The sequence below is a fragment of the Lissotriton vulgaris genome, chromosome 1_1 (genome assembly GCF_964263255.1).
Source record: "Lissotriton vulgaris chromosome 1_1, aLisVul1.2, whole genome shotgun sequence".
Lineage (NCBI taxonomy): Eukaryota > Metazoa > Chordata > Amphibia > Caudata > Salamandridae > Lissotriton > Lissotriton vulgaris.
The window spans coordinates 954,360,530-954,380,163 of NC_141685.1; the positions used below are offsets into that span (position 1 = coordinate 954,360,530).

The window sequence follows — 19,634 nt, forward strand, 5'->3', positions numbered from 1 at the left end:
CAACAGTGCAACCAGTCTAGTTTCTGCCCATGTAGGGGCAGAAAGCATGAATAGCAGCTGCCTAGAAGATACGTAGAAAGTACTCTGGCTCCAAGAACTACTAGCCGGAGAGCTGAGGCCTCTGTGCACTCTCTAGAAGCTTAGAGTACCCTGGCAGGTCTGCCGTGGGTCGATAGTTCTGTAAGTTTCAGAATCGAGCTCAGCTATGTTAGGTATGATTTTGCCAAGACTTTTTGATAATATATATAATATACTTAGAAGGGCTTTCCGCCAGGACTCTTCATCCTTTGGTTTGGTGTTGTGTCGTTCCATTGATCTTCCGCCCAGTCCAGCATGCAGCATGAGACATTGAGGTAGCCAACTTCAGCCCTTGGCTAACTTCACTGGGAGCGACCACATTCCGCTCTGTCACGAGAGCATACCTGCACATAAGTAGTTTCCTTCCTGCCAGGGTCTACTTTGAAAATGTGTGCTTTTTAAAGCAAGAAATATTTTTGTTGCAGCCTATTTTTTCATATGTAATGGCGAGAGTAGCTTCTTCAACTGCAGCGTTTTAAAAAATGACAAAACCGCCACTCACAAAGGCAAAAAGATTGGCAGCCAGCGCCACACATGTTGTCTTTGCCAATGCTTGTTTCAGTAAGTATTAACTTTTTCTTGCCTTTGTAACTGCGACGGCGGTAGATTCTTTGGGGCTTATTTACAAGCCCCTTGCGCCACTTTCGCGTCACTTTTCCCATGTTAAAAATGACGCAAAAGTGGCGCATGGGCCTTGTAAATCTGCCCCTGAGATTCTATCACTATTATATGTTACTGGCTCAGCAGTTTGACGCAGAGAATCATCGCGAGACAGGAGGGCTTGACCAGAGAGGGGAGGGAGAGTTGACGTGCGCGTGGAGCGGCGGCGGGGCACGTGCCACCGATCATTCTGCGGACAAAGCAGGCCGGCGCTTTGCAATAGCCAGCAATGGGGGCCCAGCACGCTTCTGCTGAGCTCTGCGGTTTGGACTAAAGCTAGTGACACAATGGACGCAGCAGAAGTGCTTGAAAAGACCAAACTGGACAATGGAAACTGGTGTCGAGTGAAGCTCGCTGGCCAGGTAGCTCCTGGGTTGAGCTCCTGTTTCAGATATCTTCTGCAGTCAATAAAGGAAGGCCCTGTAATAGAGATATGCGAAGTTTTGCAGCCCTCCTGATTATCATATTGGTTTTACTTCACCTGTGCAAAGTTTTTCAGTGCTTTGATGAGGTCATCGTCACTGCCACCCAGTGAAAGTCGAAAATGTATTCAATGGTTTTCTCAAGATGACCTTTTGCGGATTTTTTGTTTGGTACAAACTACGGAAATACTAGGAGAAGACCACTATGGCCCGGATTTACTAACCTTTTACGCAACGCCGTGCTGCGTTGCATGAAAGGGAGCGGGCAGAAATACTCCAAATTTACTAAGCTATAGCGCACTTCTGCTCTCTCATAGCGCTGGCGCACTTCGGGTAGCCTAACGCCAGTGCAGGCACTCTTACACCATAGTGCAAGGGTGCCTGTGTTACATGCAGGAGTGTTTTGTGCAGGAAGGGAGCCATTCCTGCACAAAAACAATCCTTAGAGGCAGGAACAGAGAAACAAGGAAGTAACAAGGAAAAGTGAAGATATTGTTCCTAATTATATCTCTCACAATTCAGCGCAACATTTTGACAATAACCAAGGCTTACTGCCTTTAGTAAATCTGGATTTGTGTCAAAATACATGGGTGGATCAATGGGGATGCCCATGCCCTGCACATGTAACTCCTACTCAACACAGTGTAGCGCTATGCTGCACAAGACGCTGCATTAAATTACTTCTTTTAGAAAACCACAAAAGACGTCGCAAATCAACCTTTGGGTGGCTTTGTAAATCTTGACTAGCATTTTGTTTCATGGCTGCAGCAAAAAAGTTGCTTCAATGCAAAATTTTAGTAAATCTGGGTGTAATTATGCCGATACGAGTCACTGAATATACCAATTTTAGCTCAAAACTTCCATTTGGATCTGAATCTGGATTACAAACCTGGCACAAATTGCACACCCCACAGTGGTTTTGCACACACACTTTTCATCAAGGAAACGTGGCACGATTTGTGCATTAACACAATGCAGATTTTTGATTGGCACACCTTGTTAGGAAGGAAATGTGCAATTACCACGTTATCCCCATTACAATGTTTGATACACTGAGTAATGTGGTAATTGCACACTTACTAACTACAAAACCCCACAGTAATACAAATCCTTTCATCAAATGTATGCAGTACCAAGTGCTTAATTTGAGCCGGTGGTTTCCGGTGCTCAGCATCGGCCCTTGATCGTCAACACAGGCACTTATAGCGCAAACTCGAGCCAAAGGTTTTAGACCGCTTTTCATGAGCACCAGTTAAGAGCACAGTCATTTTTTGTAGGCATGGGGAGGTTAAGTGATTCGCCCAGAATCGCAGGATGTTGAGCCTACGCGAGACTCAAAGCTAGTTCCCAATCTCCAAAGTCAGCGCAGCTCTGGGGCTGTTACAGCACATCCTCTCCCCATATGGCCGGGATGCCCGCCACCCCCTCCCACAACAATCCCCAAGGATGGGAGAAGTCGGACACAGGTTTGAACTTTTGGAAGGCGGGAGGGAGTCACCCTTCCGGCCGTATTTATTAAAATATGAAACAAAATTTAAAACATTAAATAAAAGTTTCAGAATCATGTACAATTTTCATTTATTACATTTCGATGAAGACATGTTCTTGGGCTAACCTTAACAGATCTCTAATACAAAGGTTTCCTAGCCGAGTCTAACATCCTGCAAATGCATACATTCTAAATTAAAATTGTACATCCTAGCATTAAGGGCCAACGGCAAGGTCTTAACCGGTGTCAGATCCCTACTACCAAAACTCGCGCCCTCACGGTGTGATTGGCGCATGCGCAGAGGACTCTACCCTTGTTGCCAACTGTAACTTCCCTTGTCGTGGTGGGGGCTAAGCATGGGCGGAAAATCAGTTTCGCTCGCGGATTTTGCGGATTTTCGGTAAATTCGCAATCCGCGAGATTCGCGAATCTCCCGCAAAATCCGCAAATCCGCGAGCAGCGTATTTTATGGCTTGCTCGCACTGTTCGCGTGAGTTCGCGGCTTCCCAGTACAACTTCGCGCCCCGCGAATAAGCGCTAAATTGCAGAAATACGATCTTAGCAAAACTGAAACTACTTACCAGGTTCAAAAGTTCAGGCTCATCATTAGTAGCCATTTCCTGTAGTGCTTCCTGAGGGGCCCCACCAGAGTTCAGTTGCCAGTTGCAACTATTATGTGACCCTGCTCTGAACCTCAGAATAGTTACACATATGCCACAAAGGTCCTGAATTACAGCTAAGGGAGACAAGCAGGAGCCAGGCTGGAAGTTCAAATCCATTAATCAGCCCCTAATTCATTATTGTCAGTTGGGGCAGGGCAGGTGTTGTAACTAATTTTGCAACAATGAAAGCACTTAGCAAGTGCAAAAGATCACTAATCAGGAAGCACTAAGGAAGCAGGTGCCAGCTAAAAAAATGTTCTGTGACACATTAATCAGCCCCAAATTAATTCAGGTCACTTGAGGCAGGGAAGGTGTGCTTTGCTTTGCCACAATAATGTACACTGACTGGACAACCAGAGGGTGCTGTGATGAAACAGAGGGTGGCATGGGTGGGCCAGAGGGTGGCATGAGTAGTCAGAGAGTGGCAGTGGTGACAGAGAGTGGCAAACACAAAAAAAAAAAAACGCAAATTCGCGAGAATTCGCGGATTTTGCGGATTGCGAGTTCGCAAATCCGCAAAATTCGTGAACGCGAGATTCGCAAAATTCGCCCATGCTTAGTGGGGGCCCCCTTTCCACTCAACGCCATCTTAAAGGTCGTCCGAGTTCCCGTGTGAGGTATCTGTAGGAAGGACAGCGTGGACTCCCCCCCATCCCCACACTCTCTATCCGCCGTCGCGGATATCCGGCCCCCGGGAAATTAGTAGGAGGGGCATCTAGCCGCCTCCCCCCCTGGGAGGGGCCTATGGCCGTCTCCCCCTAGGCGACCCATCCTTAGTGGGTGCCGCCTCCCCGTGGGAGGGGCCAATGGCCGCCTCCCCCCGGGCGCTCCCATCCATTCTGGGTGGCGCCCCCCTCAAGGGACCTTGAAATTACTGCTCACCGATCATGACCTTACCGCCCGACCAGAAATAAATACGACAGTTTGTTTACCTACTAAGGAAGGAAAAATTCTGACATTGCCTTGATGTGTCATCAACTGCTCACTCCTACAAAGAAAAACATTATCCTACAGGCAGAAGTCACATCCCTAACTTAAACATTCCTTTACTTTCTACAAAGGAAAAACAAACATTGCCATAAGGGGCTGGTGGGTGGGTCAAAATTGCTGCTTGTTCCGTCGAGGGCTCACGAGCAACGAGTGGGTGCAGCCTTCAGAGCACAGGAACAAGAGGACGCTTCTTCGGATTTCCGCTCTATTTATTCCTCTGCGGGAGGGCGTGTACCCTCCTCCGGTACGCCTACTGGGCGTGGTCTTCGGTGTAGGTGTCTAGGACAACCCCTCTTGGGGGGGAAAAGGCGCGCCCCGGCTATGCCGCTTCGGGCATACCAGCCGAGCCACGCCCCCCGCCCAAAATGGCTTCCCGGGGGGATCGGGGCACCCAACCATACGTTCAGGGGCACCGAGTGGTCGCCCCTTTCCATATGGCCGGGATGCCCGCCACCCCCTCCCAACACAATCCCCAAGGATGGGAGAAGTCGGACACAGTTTTGAACTGTTGGAAGGCGGGAGGGAGTCACCCTCCCGGCCGTATTTATTAAAATATGAAACAAAATTTAAAACATTAAATAAAAGTTTCATAATCATGTACAATTTTCATTTATTACATTTCGATGAAGACATGTTCTTGGGCTAACTTTAACAGATCTCTAATACAAAGGTTTCCTAGCCGAGTCTAACATCCTGCAAATGCATACATTCTAAATTAAAATTGTACATCCTAGCATTAAGGGCCAACGGCAAGGTCTTAACCGGTGTCAGATCCCTACTACCAAAACTCTCGCCCTCACGGTGTGATTGGCGCATGCGCAGAGGACTCTACCCTCGTTGCCAACTGTAACTTCCCTTGTCGTGGTGGGGGCCCCCTTTCCACTCGACGCCATCTTAAAGGTTGTCCGAGTTCCCGTGTGAGGTATCTGTAGGAAGGACAGCGTGGACTCCCCCCCATCCCCACACTCTCTATCCGCCGTCGCGGATATCCGGCCCCCGGGAAATTAGTAGGAGGGGCATCTAGCCGCCTCCCCCTAGGCGACCCATCCTTAGTGGGTGCCGCCTCCCCGTGGGAGGGGCCAATGGCCGCCTCCCCCCGGGCGCTCCCATCCATTCTGGGTGGCGCCCCCCTCTAGGGACCTTGAAATTACTGCTCACCGATCATGACCTTACCGCCACAGGCCGGATAGTTGACCGACTATCCGGCCCCCCCTACTCCTCCTAAAGGTCATGCTTCCTCAAACCCCTTAGCCATGCTATGAAGTCTCCTATGAGTAAATCATTCCCCTCCCTGGACAGGTGAACCCCATCATTCAGATACATGAGATCACCCCGAATACACCCGTGAGGAATGCTATGCAACTGCGAAGAGCGAAACAATTTACCAATTTTATTGTTAACCCTTTTTACCGAATGGTTCAGTGCTGACACCGAAAGGCCCCCCCGCCATACCTTCCTGGGAATCATGTGGGACCAGGCAATCGTGCACCCCGGGATTCTTCTAGCCAACCAGCTAACAGCAGACAAAATTTGTTCAAACAACACTCGTCTACCCAGCGTCACCAAGTCATTGCCCCCCAGGTGTACTATGACTACAGATGGCGGTGACCTTTGCCGCCCTAAGAGACCCTCAAAAAATGATTCGAATTGGTCGAAACAGAGCCTGCCCTTCCCATGGAAGGCCACTCTGTACCCGTATTCCCCAGCTGCGTGAGTCGTGTCACCTGCTTTGAACACGTCCCCGGCGCGCCTCACATATGAGTGGCCCATGACCCATACCACTCTCTCTCCAGACGGTGGTCCTTGACCGTTGGTCTCCTGGTGCTGGGTCGACTGCAAATCCCGCCCCGCGTGACAGGCTCGCGAAACTGTAATTCAAACAAAAGACAAGAAGCGTGAGTGCATGTCAATTGATCTTTACAACATGTGCAATCGCACAAACCTTTTGAAGCAATTCGAGGACCATCGTCCCAACTGTTTCACTTCCTCCGCACTCTGACCCCTGGCTGTCGCCTCAGTAGCAGCCCCTATCCTAAAGGAGTGGGTCCCAAAATCGCACGGGTCCATGCCCGCAGCAGCGATTGTCAGTGCTAGCACCCTCTGGAACTGAAACCTCGTCAGTGGGGTGCCATCCCTGTGCCTCAGCAAACTCCCCCCCCCATGTAGCCGCCCTTAGTGCCAAGTATTCCTCTATACACTTTATCAGGCAGGTGGGGACCCACGCGCGCGCTGCACGACAACACTATTTCCCATAGCCCCCTGGTCAGTCTTGGACCTGGCTATCGAGACCACCATCGAATCACCCCTAATTTGGACGTGATCCCTGCACAAGCCTCCCTCAACGTCTTTCTTATTCCTTGCGACCAGTTCGCTCACCCGCACAGCCCCATGGAATGCTAATGCGAAAGCTGCCCGGAACAGAACTGCTTCGAAATGGGAGGAGCACGTCTCGTCTAGTTTCGCTACAAGTAGAGACAACCTGTCTAAGCCAATCGGGCGCCTCGCATCTTGCTTGCGACCCTCGAGGCGCTGCCAGCCGCGAAGGGCCTTCTTAACCAAAAAGGAACCCGTCGGGTCTTTTATGCCATGCACCTGCGCCATGAATGAAATGGCCGCCCTATGCCTACTGGCCGTTGCCGCTGATCGGCCTTCTCTGTGTAGCGCTACCAGGAACCCCAGGAAGGATTCCTCCTGACCCCAGCTCTGACTCCCTGTCGGACCCAAAAATGTGCAATAGGAACGAAACGCTCCTTCGTATGCCTTCCTTGTCCTGGGGGCTAAGCTTGCTGCCACGAGGTCTTGTAATCCGGGGCACCGATTAGCCATAGTGCTTCGGGGAATGGTGCCGCCACTAGGTCCGCTGTAGGTAGATAACCCCTGAACGCCTGCATATGTGAGTGAGAGAGTGCATCAGCTGCATGATTCAGTACGCCTGGCACATGTTTCGCCCTGAACTGTACATTCAGTCTCATGCAAAGCAGCACAACTTCTTTCAACAATCTCAAGATCCATTTGCAGCGTGCTGCCTGTTGGTTAATGCATTCGACAACAGTCATATTATCAGACCAAAACACCACTGAGCGGTCCCTGAAGTCGTCTGGCCATGCCATCAGAGCAACCCAAATGGGGAATAACTCCAAGAACCCAATGTTACCTGTGAGACCGCTGGAGTGCCACCACGTCGGCCATGTTTGCGCCGACCATCGATTACCAAAGATGGCGCCAAATCCTACGCTCCCCGCTGAGTCAGTCCACAGACCTAGTTCATCTGAAGACGCTGGCGGCTTGTTCCACACGACTCGACCGTTGAAGTCCGCCAGAAATGCCAACCAAATGCTCATATCCTGGCGAACCTCTGCCGACAGTCTCGTACGGTGGTGTCCCTCTTTGAGACCAACCATAGCTTGTGCAATAGAGCGTGAGAAGGGGCGGGCCATTGGTATCACCCTCAATGCAAAGTTAAGCTGACCCACTGTTTGTTGTAACTGGTGCAGGGTCACTTTCTCCTTACCCAGGCATTGCGTCAAGGAAGCCCTAAACTTGGCCACCTTTTCCATCGGTAAACGGAAACATCCCTCCACAGAATCGAGCTCAATTCCCAGAAACTCCAGTGAAGTAGATGGTCCAACCGTCTTACCTGGTGCCAATGGAACTCCAAACTCCCTCATGAGGATGCAGAAGTCATGCAGCGCCTGCGCACATTTCGTATCGCCGGCTGCTCCCAAGAACAGGAAGTCATCAAGATAGTGCATAACATGCCTATGCCCTGTGGCCTCGGTGAATGCCCACTCTAAAAAACAGCTGAACATTTCAAAATAGGCACAAGAAATGGAGCAACCCATAGGCATGCATTTATCCATGTAATAACTCCCTTGAAATGCAAAACCTAGAAAGCGCTGATCCTGTGGGTGTACCGGGAGCAACCGGAACGCCGATTCGATATCTGATTTCGCCATCAGCGCCCCGGGGCCCAGGCGATTTAACATGGCCACGGCATCATCGAACGATGCGTACCGCACTGAACAAACTTCTGGGTCAATGGCATCATTCACCGAGGAACCCCTTGGAGCAGACAGGTTATGAATAAGTCTAAACTCCCCTGTGTCTTTCTTCGGGACAACCCCTAACGGGGAACAGATGAACTCCGCCACCGGCGGGCGATGAAAAGGCCCTGCCACTCGCCCTAAGCTGACTTCTTTTGCAATTTTCTTCTCTGCCACGCTTGGGTTGTGCTGTACCGATAACTGGTTTTTACAAAAGGAGTCCCCCCGAAAATCCCCCGCCGGGATGTTGAAGCCATGTAAGAATCCCTTCCTCAACACCCCAGCGGATACAGGATCAGGGTATTTGTTCAACCAAGGAGTCATAGCCATGATATCAACGGGTGTAGGCAATCGGTCACAACGTTCTACCTCACTCCTGCTTAGACCCTCCTTTTCCTCCCGTCCCGCTATTTTTAGATCTACATGTACTCTCCGGGTGTGAGGAGTTCCCACAGCCCGCACACGCATGCCGGAACCTACATGTTCCCTGCGGTCTGTTACAGTTGCCTCGATTGAAGCCCCAACAAACCCCACGCTTGCCTCCATTCCCGCCGGTCTTGGGCTGGTAATCCCCACCGGCGCCCGCTCGAAAGGGCACAGCGGGCTTTTGGCGGACGGACCCTGACCCGCTCCCGCCTGGCGAGGACGTACCTGCCGCCCCTGGCAGGAGCTGTTTGTGCCATGACACCGAGTCCAGGCAATCCCAAGTCAAAGTAGCATCGTATTCTTTCGCTTTCCGGAATTTCATATCATAACCTTTCCATTCTTCCCCCTCATACATTGAATAAAAATCCATAATACGATTTTGATAGCAAGTTAACTCAGTCATCAGCTCGGGTTTATGTTCCCCCATAACTGCAGTAAATATCGAAAAGGCCTTAATCCAGTTCGTTACTGTCTCATCAACCCTGAATTCCGCCATCTTGGCGCGCCATACACTCGGGTGCCACAAATCCTTCTGGGTTTCAGCATATTCCATCTCGCAATGGTCAGTCAATAATGAAAACATGTTAACATATTTGTCTCCCCATATTAACTCTTTCGTGGCCATCGGGATGTGCTGTGCCACCTTCTCCCGCCTCGAGGGTAATGAACCCTCCCCTGCCATTGGCAATGCAAGCTTACCAGGTTTGGCCGTTGTTCCCGCCGTCATCTCGTGACCAACTGCAGGTCCTACCGGTGCCACCTGTGGGGAAACAAGAGGAACATTCGCCTTTGCGACATCTCTCGACTGCCGCAATTGCTCGATTAGTAGTCTGGCCTCCTCGGCCGGGTCTCCAGGGGCCACTGCCCCCCTGCTTTTTTCTTGAGCCAAGCTGCCAACTGGATGGCCAATTCGGGAGGCATCTCCTCATCATTAGCGGGAGTAATCACAACCGGGATCGGCAGACCTATATCTGGGTTTGGTACTGGGTTGTCTGCCGGCGTGATGGGGGCGACTGGGGGTACCTCTGGAACCGGGACTTCCCCTGAAACCGCCCTCTTCTTGACCCGTTTCCCTCTACCCTCGGGGACGACTCCCGGCAAGGTCAGGCCTATTACCTTCTTAGGGTGACCCGGGTTGCTCAGTGCAGCCAGCTTTTTTTTTACCTCCGTCAAACCTTGACCGATCGATTGGACTTGTCTGAGTTTTCGGTCCATGCAAGCCATCCGGTTCGACAATAGGCGTAACACCTTATCCGTCTCGGAACCCTTTCCTGCTTTCTTGCCAGCCATGGTTCCGAGTATTCTGCTCCTAGTCGATCAACAAGGTCCTGGACTCTTCGACTCCAAATAACTGAAAGAGAAACAACAAGATTACAAGTTCTCAAAATTGCTGCTTGTTCCGTCGAGGGCTTACGAGCAACGAGTGGGAGCAGCCTTCAGAGCACAGGAACAAGAGGACGCTTCTTCGGATTTCCGCTCTATTTATTCCTCTGCGGGAGGGCGTGTACCCTCCTCCGGTACGCCTACTGGGCGTGGTCTTCGGTGTAGGTGTCTAGGACAACCCCTCTTGGGCTGGAAAATGCGCCCCCCGGCTACGCCGCTTCGGGCATACCAGCCGAGCCACGCCCCCCGCTCAAAATGGCTTCCCGGGGGGATCGGGGCACCCACCCATACGTTCGGGGGGACCGAGTGGTCGCCCCTTTCCACATGTAGGGTTTCATTTTAGTAGTTACTTCTAGGCTGGAGCATGCTGCTTCCTGACGAGAGCCCCACACATATTTTTTTGACAAATTAACCACTCAGACACTCACCCCCAGGCACAGAATCAAGACTGATTTGCATATAGCAGTGTCTGAACTGGGGTGGCGAAGTGAGCTAAAGAACGATGATGGATTAAACTCAGATCTGTGACTGGGGGTGTGTCTGAAAAGTTTCATCGCTCCGTCCATCATCTCCTTATGTTTGCTTTGTTCGCCCTAAGTTGGCAGGGTATGCCCAGACGTGGGTCCCTTGCACACTTTGCCACTGGATTCCAGCTAGTCTGGCTGATGAGGGCTGTTAACCCGAAACCGGTCCCAGTGTCGTAATTTGACGATGGCCGAGTTAGCGTTTAGCTGTAGCTACACGTTTTCTGTTTAAATTGGCCGTACTCGGAAACGCCATTTTGTGTGTTACGGCGGCCATCTTAGATCATGAGCGGCCTCGTGGCCAGCATGGCCTTTAGTCCGTTGTCCGTGCCATTGACCATTTGAGTTTGCCCAGCAACAGGCTATTTTTAGTACTGGTCAAGCCTGTACATGCGCAGTCCCCATTGACCAGTCACCCCTCTGGAATGTGCCGCCTAAACTGACCAGTGGGTTTGAAACCCTCCAATGAGCTGGCAATGTTCCAAAACATGACCATATATGTACATAATGTTCTGTCTCTTTGTGCCGCCTGTTCTTTTTATTACCTGTAAAACGTATAAAAGAGGAGGTCACACCGATGTTCGGTGTGATACTTCTTGCATTACCGAAGGCTGCTGTAGGAATGTACCACCACCCCATGGGGTTTTAATAAACTTGTTCTTTGCATTTTTCAGTTTCCGTGCCAACAGTTCTTTCGGTGTAAGTGGGTTATCTTCGGAGCATGTAGGCCTTGGGAACCCAATACCACAAATTGGCGACTCTGGTGGGACTCATCGGCGACTCGGATGCCCGAAGGAGAGGTCGTGACGAAGGTCTGGATACTCGCCATGGACGCGCGCTGCCACTGAGTGACCCGAGTCTTGGCACCCACGGTGTTTTTTCCTTTCCTTCCGATCTGACCTTTCAGGTGGCGCCGGTCTCCGACTGAGTCCTCGATTGTCCGTGTTGCTGGATAAAGCGCCGTTTGGCTGATTCGATTACAAGACCTTGGCAGTTGGAAACTGGACCTTTGAGGCTTTGGGTAAGATTTGTGATCGGTAAGGTAGTCTGCGGACGCTTACTGAAGTTCTATGATTTGTGATCGGTAAGGTAGTCCACGGACGCTTGCCGAAGTTCTATGATCTATGATTTTGATTTGAGTTAGCTAACATTTGTGAATTTGTGAATTTGTGATCTGTGAAAAAGTATATGTGTAGTGCACTTCACATAGGCAGGCATGTAGAAATGTTTCTCTAATTTAGTTTTTTTCCTTTGAGCGGCACATTTGTGTGAAGTACTGTAAGTGCCATTTTTCTACGGTATCGCGCTTTCGTGGTACCATTTTGAACATGCCTGTTTTAAGCACACTCCGAGGGATGTGCTGTCTTGGAAATGGTACCACAATTAGGTTAGCGGAAGCACAGCCGGCTCCCCCAGAGGGAACACCAAATAGGGACATGTATATAAAGCATGGCCTTCCACCTATAATGTACAGTAAATTATGGAATAAGTACACCAAGTCTGATCCTGAATTGCAATGGCCTCTACATGGGTCGTTCGATTTGCGAAAAGTACAGTTTGTGGAGCAATGTTTGTTTCAGCGAAGGTCTAGACAGAACATGTTTGATTGTGTGCGAATGTGGGAGAAAGCGGTGCGTGAGCGAATGAAGCGTGAAGTTGCCTTGGCGGACAAAGAGCAGCGCAAGGCTGCTCGGGATAAGGCTTTACAGCTTGAGGAAAAAGTGAGCAGGAAAAGAAAGAGAGGGAGGAACGGGAACGTAAATTGCAAACGACTGGTCAATTCCCTATTCGTCGACCGCTTTATCCTGTCCTTAATAATGAAATTGATGATTTTTCTTTACTAGATCGATCACCGCCTCCGTACGTTTCGCCTACGGCTCCACTTGCAGAATCGGATGATGAAGGACAGGATAAGTCGGGAAAGAAGGGGGTATCTGGTCTCAGGTTTTCGGCGGAGAGATCCGCGCATTTACGTAGTTGGGCTCGTAGAGTGAATACGAAGTTTGCTTCTCAGTCTGAAATTATTTCTGAAAGGGGTACCTGGACAGACCAAGAGTTATTGTATTTTATGTCCACTTTGGCAGACGAAGTTGTTACCTCATTTCGTAAAATTTCAGATACGCTAGAACCTAAGGATGTGTCAGTTCATCGTGAGAATTTAGAAACAGGTGTATTTGTTCTTGCAGATGTCGATGCCTTTTACAAACAACTGATCAAGCTGCGAGATGAGACTATCAGATTGCGGGACGAGCGGAAAAAGATTAAGGAGTCCGGGCTGGAATCCGACGGGCAGTCTAAGGAGTGTTCTGTCCGGGGTTCAGATAAGAGTTCTGCAATGCATGTTATGCCTATGCGTGAAGCTGCACCTTTGTATGTTCCACCGAAGGGGAAAGGTACAGATGATGATAGAAGGTCAAAGGATGCGAAGGGGTATTTTGTATATAATTGGGTGTATACGCCTTGGAATAGAGCGGATGTTATGGCGTTGAAAAATTCTCTACCTGACCTTCGTAAAAATCCGGCAGCATTCTATGAAGGGGTGGAAGGGGCTATTTCATCTTGTGTGATGACTCTGGTTGATATAGATTTGTTTTTTGGGTTAATACTTCCGCCTGACATGTGGAGACAAATTCGTAAAAATAATGATGAGACAATACTAGGGGGTACATGGAAAGAGATAAATCAAGCTGACTTAGAGAGGAAACCGGCATGCAAGCCTTGCCAGCTGATTTTAGACCTTCCAACGGCCATTTTGGTTAAATTAAAAACGCTCGTACCTTCTAAAAAGATAGATTGGACCATGTTAGCTTCGTGTAAACAAAAGCCAGATGAAACGGTTTCAGACTTTTTTACACGCTTTGAAGAGGCGTTTCACGATTACAGTGGTCAATCTTTAACAGACGATACAGGTCGGCATTTGTTTGTAGATAAGTATGTGGCTAATCTCCTGCCGGAGATTGCCAAACGATTGAAGTCGAGTGAAAGTTCCTGGGCCACGGCGACCCCTGCGTCTTTGTTGACTATGGCTCAGTATTATGAACGGCAGGAGTTGGAGGCTAAAGAAAGTGTTGATAAAAAAGCGAAAGAATTGAAAACGAAGGTGATGTTGGCACAGGTTCGTGGAACACAGGGTAGAGGGAACGACAGGGGTAGACGAGGTGGAGGAAATACGTCGTATGGTCGTACGGATATTGCGGAGGATCAATGTGCTTATTGTAAAGAGTTTGGTCATTGGGCTGAGGATTGTCCGGTACTACGGGAACAACGTAGCCAGCGTGGTCGAGGAGGTGGTAGGTCGCGGGGCGGTTATGCGGGGGCGAGAGGTGGCGGAGGTGATCGTGGAAGGGCTGAGCAAGGGGGCCGTGGCCAGGATGAACGGAATACTTTTGATAGACGGAACCAATATCAGATTTCAGAGGGTGAGAATGTGGAGCACCAGGATTATGTGCATGCATAGGACTGCGTAGGATGGGGTGCGGAACCAATTGAAGTGCCGGTAGATCAGGAAGGTCCATATGTAACAGCGGGCATTTTGGGTTCTACTGATCAATTCCTAGTCGACACCGGAGCTACTCGTAGCGCCTTGTCAAAGAAATTGGTTCCGAGGGCTCCCCTGTCTGGCGAAATGATAACATGTGTAGGGTTCGATGGCACACCCTCCCCTAGCCCTTTGTCTAAACCCCTTGCACTCTGTCTTGATAAATTTTTTAGTTTTGGCCAATTTTTGTTATCTCCCTATACCCCAGATAATATCTTGGGCCTTGATTTGCTTAAATATTTTCGAGCAACGATACGGTGCGCTCCTGAAGGGGTGCGGATTATCCTGAATGACAATTACCCTGACCCGAATAGGTTCTATACCATATCAGACATTCCCGCTTTGGCCTCTCTCCCGCGCACGTTATGGGCGACCTCAGACACGGATGTGGGGGAGATGCGTATTCCACCTATTCATATTACTGTTAAGGAGGGTGCCTCTTTGCCACGGGTGCCACAGTATAAGATTTCGAAGGAAGGTGAAATTGCCCTGACTCACATTGTCCAAGACTTGATTGCTGCTGGGGTGGTGGAAGAGGTTTCTTATAATGTCTGTAACAGCCCTATTGTCCCGATTCTTAAAAGAGATACTGATGACAAAGTCTATCGCTTTATTATTGACTTGAGAGAGATCAACAAAATTGTCATTCCCCAATATCCGGTGGTGTCCGATATTACGACCTTGCTCACACTGGTACCACCAACAGCCACGACCTTTAGTGTAATTGACTTGAAAAATGCGTTCTTTTCCATCCCTGTCCATCCTGATAGCAGATATTTGTTTGGCTTCACGTTAAATAATAAATCGTATAGATTTTGTCGTGTTCCTCAAGGTTACACTGAGAGCCCGAGTATCTACAGCCAGGCTTTGAAAAGACAGCTTGATTCCTTTGAGTTGCAATCGGGGGTCGTTTTGATCCAATATGTGGATGACCTTCTGCTTGCTGCAGATTCTTACACGCAATGTGAGGAGAGTACGATCGCGCTGCTTTCTTTTCTGGCGCAGAATAATCACAAGGTTTCTAAGAAAAAGCTACAATACTGTAGACCCAAGGTGATCTACCTCGGTCATCTTTTGTCTAAGGAGGGGCGTGCATTGACATCAGATCGTATTCAGGCAATATTAGATACACCAGTCCCCCGCACACAGAGAGATGTGCGCGCCTTCATAGGGTTAACGTCTTTTTGTAGGCAGTGGATTATGGGGTTTTCACACATTATCAAGCCTTTGTTAGCGTTACTGTCCAAAACTACACCAATGCCCCTTGAATGGACAGATGAATGTCAAAATGCTTTTGATCAATTGAGACAAGCCCTTTGCTCTGCACCCGTATTAGGTACACCAGATTATACGAAGATTTTTACATTGTACGTGCATGAGAAAGATGGGTGCGCGTTATCAGTGTTAGTGCAGACACACGGGGATAAGCAGAGGCCATGTGCATACTTTTCTGCCATTCTTGACCCTGTAGCGCGAGGGTTACCTGGGTGTTTCCGAGCAGTTGCAGCAACAGCAGTAGCGATACGGCAGAGTGAGGGAATAGTGCTATCGCACAAATTGTTGGCGTTAGTTCCTCATGCAGTAGATGCCCTGCTAAACCAAACAAAGACCCAATATCTCACGAGTGCACGGTTAACAGGATACGAGCTTACCCTGTTGGCGCCACATATCACACTAAAAAGATGTGCTACTCTGAATCCTGCCACTTTATTGCCCTATCCGGTCGAGGAGGGTCAGGAAGAAAAACACCATGACTGTGTTTTCCTGACCGAGGAACAGACAAAGGGTCGTGTTGACCTACAGGATATGCCACTTCCAGATGTGGATGGGGAACTGTGGGTTGATGGATCATGTTTGAGGCTGCCAGATGGCACAACTTCCGCAGCCTATGCAATAACGACACTTAAGACAGTGGTGGAAACAGCTAGAATACCACAGAAATCGGCTCAAGCAGCGGAGCTGATAGCCCTGACAAGAGCCTGCGAATTGAGTGCTGGCCTATGTGTGAACATATACACAGACAGCCGGTACGCCTTCGGAGTAGCACATGACTTCGGTCTACTCTGGAGAGAGCGTGGGTTTTTAACTTCTCATGGAGTACACATTATGCACGGAGAGTTGGTGCGTGATCTCCTCAACGCGTTGCTTTGTCCAAAGAAAGTAGCGATAATCAAATGTAGCGCCCATAAAAAGATCACTGATGAAGTAGGTCAGGGAAATGCCTTTGCGGACAGCATAGCGAGACAAACGGCTATGTCCCGAGCTGACTCCCCCATGTACGTGACAAAATCCCAAGCAGAGCGATGGAATGATGCTAGAGCGGAAATATTAGACATTCAGAAATCAGCTACTGAATCAGAACTTGCGGCATGGGCAACTGATGGGGTGCTAGACGAAGGGTGTTGGAGAAGCAAGGACATGGAGAAATGGAAATTGCCTGCAGCTTACTTGCAAGCGATGGTCCAGATGACACATGGGTTAGCACACGTGGGGGCTCTTGCAATTACTCGATTGTTAACGCGAGTTTGGGAGCATCCTGAGATTGCTAATACTGCTAAGAGAGTAGTACAGACCTGCCTGATATGTTTGCAGCACAATCCTGGAAAGGGGACCCATACTCCGAAAGGAGGGTTCGTTCCACCTTCTGCGCCATTCGAGGTACTCCAAATGGATTATATCCAGCTCGAGCGCTGCAATAACCTGAAGTATGTCTTAGTGGTGGTATGTGCTTTTAGCAAATGGGTTGAGGCCTTCCCCACGAAAGATAATACAGCACTGACAACAGCTAAGGTGTTGCTCAAGGAGTACTTCCCTCGATTCGGAATTTGCTAATTTTTGTGGAGCGACAATGGGCCTCATTTTGTCGGGAAAATTGTGGAATACGTGCTGAAGGGGTTAGGGATCCAACAGAAGTTTCATGCTGTGTTCCACCCCCAGTCGGCAGGTCTTGTCGAGCGGTATAACGCCACGTTGAAACTAAAATTGGCTAAGATCGTGGCGTCCACGTCATTGAAATGGCCGGATGCCTTACCGCTAGCATTACTCTCTCCTAGATCAGTGCCCCACTCTCGAACAGGCCTCACACCATATGAAGTGGTGTTTGGAAGGCCTATGAATATCTGGGGGGTGCCCAAGCCGCGATTGATACATGATGTGCTTTGTATAATGATGAACGATTATTTGGCACGATTAACAAATGATTTGCTTTCTATTCATCAACAGGTTCGAGAAGCGCTCCCTGACAACTCTACTGGAGAGGGCCATGATCTTCGCCCTGGTGATCATGTAATGATCAGGTCGTTTGAGAGGACGAATAGCTTGGAACCGAGGTGGCGTGGCCCCGAGCAGGTCCTCCTGGCTACTCGAACAGCTGTACGAGTGACCAACAGGAAGCGGTGGATACACTCAACCCACTGCCGTCGTGTCTCTCCTGATCTGGTGAATCCTGCTGTGTTGACCGACTTCCAGGACATTTTGGAGAAAGAAAAGAGCCCAGCTGTGACATCGGCCGAAGCTGAGGGAGCCTTCCCGGACCACACTGTTTCTGGACGAGAGTGTTATAATCTACGGCCACGATAAGAAGATTTTTGGGTTGTTTTTGAAACTGGTTGGTTACCGCTCCAGGTTTGTGAAACGGAAACCGGGAATTCCAAGGGGGGGGATCAGTTCTGCCAAGTGTAGCGACACCCGTCTTGGCCCGGAGAAGAAAACAACGGCTACCTCGGAGCTCAGCACCGTATTTTTCTTTTTTAGGTGTAATACACACATATGTACATTTGAGAACTTGTGAACTTTCTGAACTTTTTGAACATTTAAGACTTTTGAACTACAATTGAACTATGGCGTCGTCTGCATCACGGGATAAACGAATACTTGGTGCCATCCTTTTTGTACTAACGATTGTGGTGATAGCAGTAATAGCCTGGGTAGTTGAACTTGTGGTACCCGCACGTAAACATTTGCTGCCGACTACCCCGGCTCCATCTGAACATTTTCACTTCACCTTGCCTTACCATGAAGAACGGCACTGACAAACTTATTTGAACAATAGTTTTATTCAGATCTTGCATCATACACATAATATGACAAATACCTCAAATTGTTGGGTGTGTGGGATGCTGCCTGGGCACCAGAAGAAAGGGGGCACTCCACTCATTCCACTCCCGTTCTCACATAATGGATCCTGCAATGCCTGGTACACTTTGCTCTTCACTTTGAGATGGCCAACAAAAGAGGGGGTGCTTTTCCGTTTAAATAAAGTATGTTGCCACGACCGAGATGGGTATCCGCGAGCTGAGGGTACTCGATTTGAATGGGAGGAGTACCGCCCCGACAATATATCTGCCCCACGTGTTTACAGCAATCAACGTAACATTAATGTTTCCAGCTCACATGTTATAAATGTCATTGCCACAAAAGCTGATTTGTGTATACGTAATAAAGGCACGATTTTGGTTGGGAAAAGCGAATGTAATACCACAATAACGTTTGACAGCCCGAATGGTATATCGTTTGTAGCATCACGAAATACGTATTTTATTTGCGGAACGAAAGGGTATCATCAGCTCCCTTTGGGATGGTTAGGTACTTGCTATGTATCTTTTGTACTACCTCCTGTATTCATTGCCCCACCAATGTACCATAATGATTATATTTTGTACCATGATTTCATACTGAACCGTGTTAAACGTGCCGTTGTTTTAGATGATATCGACCAGACAGACACTGCTTTGCAACAGTATGTGGATTTCAATTTTGGACTGTTTTCCTTTGTTGGGGCTGCTCTGAATAGTCGGAAGATACGAAGACTGACTCGTGTAGTTGAGGCTGTAGCAAATGACACTGCTATTGCACTGGGGAACATTACTGAGGAACTTCAGATTTCTAGAATTGTTACGTTACAGAATAGGATGGTTTTAGACGTAGTCCTAGCCGATCGTGGGGGGACATGTAGAATTATCGGAAGCAGCTGTTGTGTTTATGTGCCTGACAATTCACCATCCGTTTATGATGCAATTTCAAAACTGCATAAGATAGCTGCGGAAATACATCCGGATAATGGAACTTGGACTCTTTCAGGGTGGTTCTGGTCAATGCTTACCACTTGGGGTTGGAAACTGCTAACGATTCTATGTATTATTGTGGGGATACTGTTTGGCATATGTCTATGTATTCAATGTGGTCCAGCTTTGTGTTCTATGTGCCTATCGGCTTGTATACCATCAAGACGAACTCTCGCTCATGACAAAATGATGCTTCATAAAGAAGTAACCCAAATAATGTTGATCGATATCGAAGATGAACACCCAGATTATGTTCACTATGAGGTAGCTTCAGCCGAACGCTAAAAGGGTCGTCTGTCGTAATTTGACAATGGCCGAGTTAGCGTTTAGCTGTAGCTACACGTTTTCTGTTTAAA

General features: G+C 48.9%; 1 protein-coding gene across 1 annotated transcript in view; it reads left to right on the forward strand.

Annotated features, from left to right (window-relative positions):
- Window positions 1-1,025: 1,025 nt before the first annotated feature.
- The window catches only part of LOC147748266 (aquaporin AQPAe.a-like), a 63,038-nt gene continuing 44,429 nt past the window's right edge, over window positions 1,026-19,634 (forward strand). The window contains exon 1 of the mRNA XM_086927599.1: window positions 1,026-1,100. Within this exon, the coding sequence (XP_086783725.1) occupies window positions 1,026-1,100 (75 nt within the window). The remainder of the gene's footprint in view (window positions 1,101-19,634) is intronic.